This window comes from Gekko japonicus, unplaced genomic scaffold (genome assembly GCF_001447785.1).
Source record: "Gekko japonicus isolate JY-2015 unplaced genomic scaffold, Gekko_japonicus_V1.1 scaffold8634, whole genome shotgun sequence".
In the NCBI taxonomy this organism is placed as follows: Eukaryota; Metazoa; Chordata; class Lepidosauria; order Squamata; family Gekkonidae; genus Gekko; species Gekko japonicus.
This window is the reverse complement of record NW_015163338.1, coordinates 1,052-2,200: the sequence shown is the minus strand read 5'-3', so window position 1 is coordinate 2,200 and position 1,149 is coordinate 1,052. Positions and strand designations below refer to the sequence as shown.

Below are 1,149 nucleotides of genomic sequence, written 5' to 3'. Positions count from 1 at the left end.
GGGAAAATTGATTATGGAATGTTTTATTTTAACATGATGAATAAAATATTTTAGGACAAGGTGTTCAAATATTTTCCAAATCATTTCTAAAAAATATGTATGGTATCAGATTGATCTAATTTCTGTGCACTGAGGACAAGCAAGTCCTAGGTTACAAACTGAACTCTCCAATGCAAGAACAAGATGCATTTCTGCCTTTAGGAGGTGCTATTGTCACAAGAAAAGAAAAAGGTTTAAGTTTTGTTTTTGCATGTGGGTGGGTATTCTGTTTGTAATAATTGTTTGGCTACACTATATTTTTAATATGCTAGTTGTGATAATTTCATGCCAAGTAAAAATGTCCATAGTCATATTTTATGTTCCTAAAGTAACAGAATGACAACAGCTGGGAAGTCTGAAGGCCACTGGCTTAAATTAAATGCAAGCTATCCGTTACGTCTTCCGGTCTTCTTGGAAGGGAAACCCATTCTCTGGTACCTCAACAACTCTGCAGGAGGTTATTAGGTCAAGAGCTACCCCAAGTATGCACTGTCGAGTACGCATTTGGGCTTGGGACTCTGCCGTCCGCTTGCAATTAATCTGGCTGCAGCACCAGACTGGCTCTTGGCTGAGTCTCCGAATTTCAACCAACTGCCAAAATCCAAACTGGGTGCATGCCTGCACTCTTCAAGACCCGACGTGCAACTCAGCCGAGCAGCAAACAAGTGGCTCTAATATGCCAGTCTTCCTACCTTTGTCTTTCTCTGCATCGCCATAGAATTTGCCAGCAGAAAGCTTGAACTTCCCGTAGTCCGATTTGTGCTTTGACTCTATCCAGCGGCTCGTCCAGGCATCTGGGGGTGGAAGAAAAGATAAAAGATCAATTGAGTATGAAGGCCTAGAACAATCTGCTGACTAGTTACAGTTATACATGGACCTCCTGATGGCACATGGTGTTTTTGACCACTGTGTGACCCAGAGTGTTGGACTGGATGGGCCATTGGCCTGATCCAGCATTGGCTTCTCTTATGTTCTCTTATGTTACCAGACCCCGGTTGGGAAATTCCTGGATATTAATGGATGGTCCCTCAGGGGCTCTTAGCCACAAAGTATAGGTAGGAACTCTGTCTGGGGCAAGGGATGCTCTGTAGTCTTGGTGCTGGGGGGGAC

General features: G+C 43.5%; 1 protein-coding gene across 1 annotated transcript in view; it reads right to left on the bottom strand.

Annotated features, from left to right (window-relative positions):
* LOC107107017 (calreticulin-like) overlaps nt 1–833 on the bottom strand; it is a gene marked incomplete at both ends in the record, with an annotated part of 6,190 nt that extends 5,357 nt beyond the window's left edge. The window contains one exon of the mRNA XM_015407229.1: nt 732–833. Within this exon, the coding sequence (XP_015262715.1) occupies nt 732–833 (102 nt within the window). The remainder of the gene's footprint in view (nt 1–731) is intronic.
* Nucleotides 834–1,149: the final 316 nt, after the last annotated feature.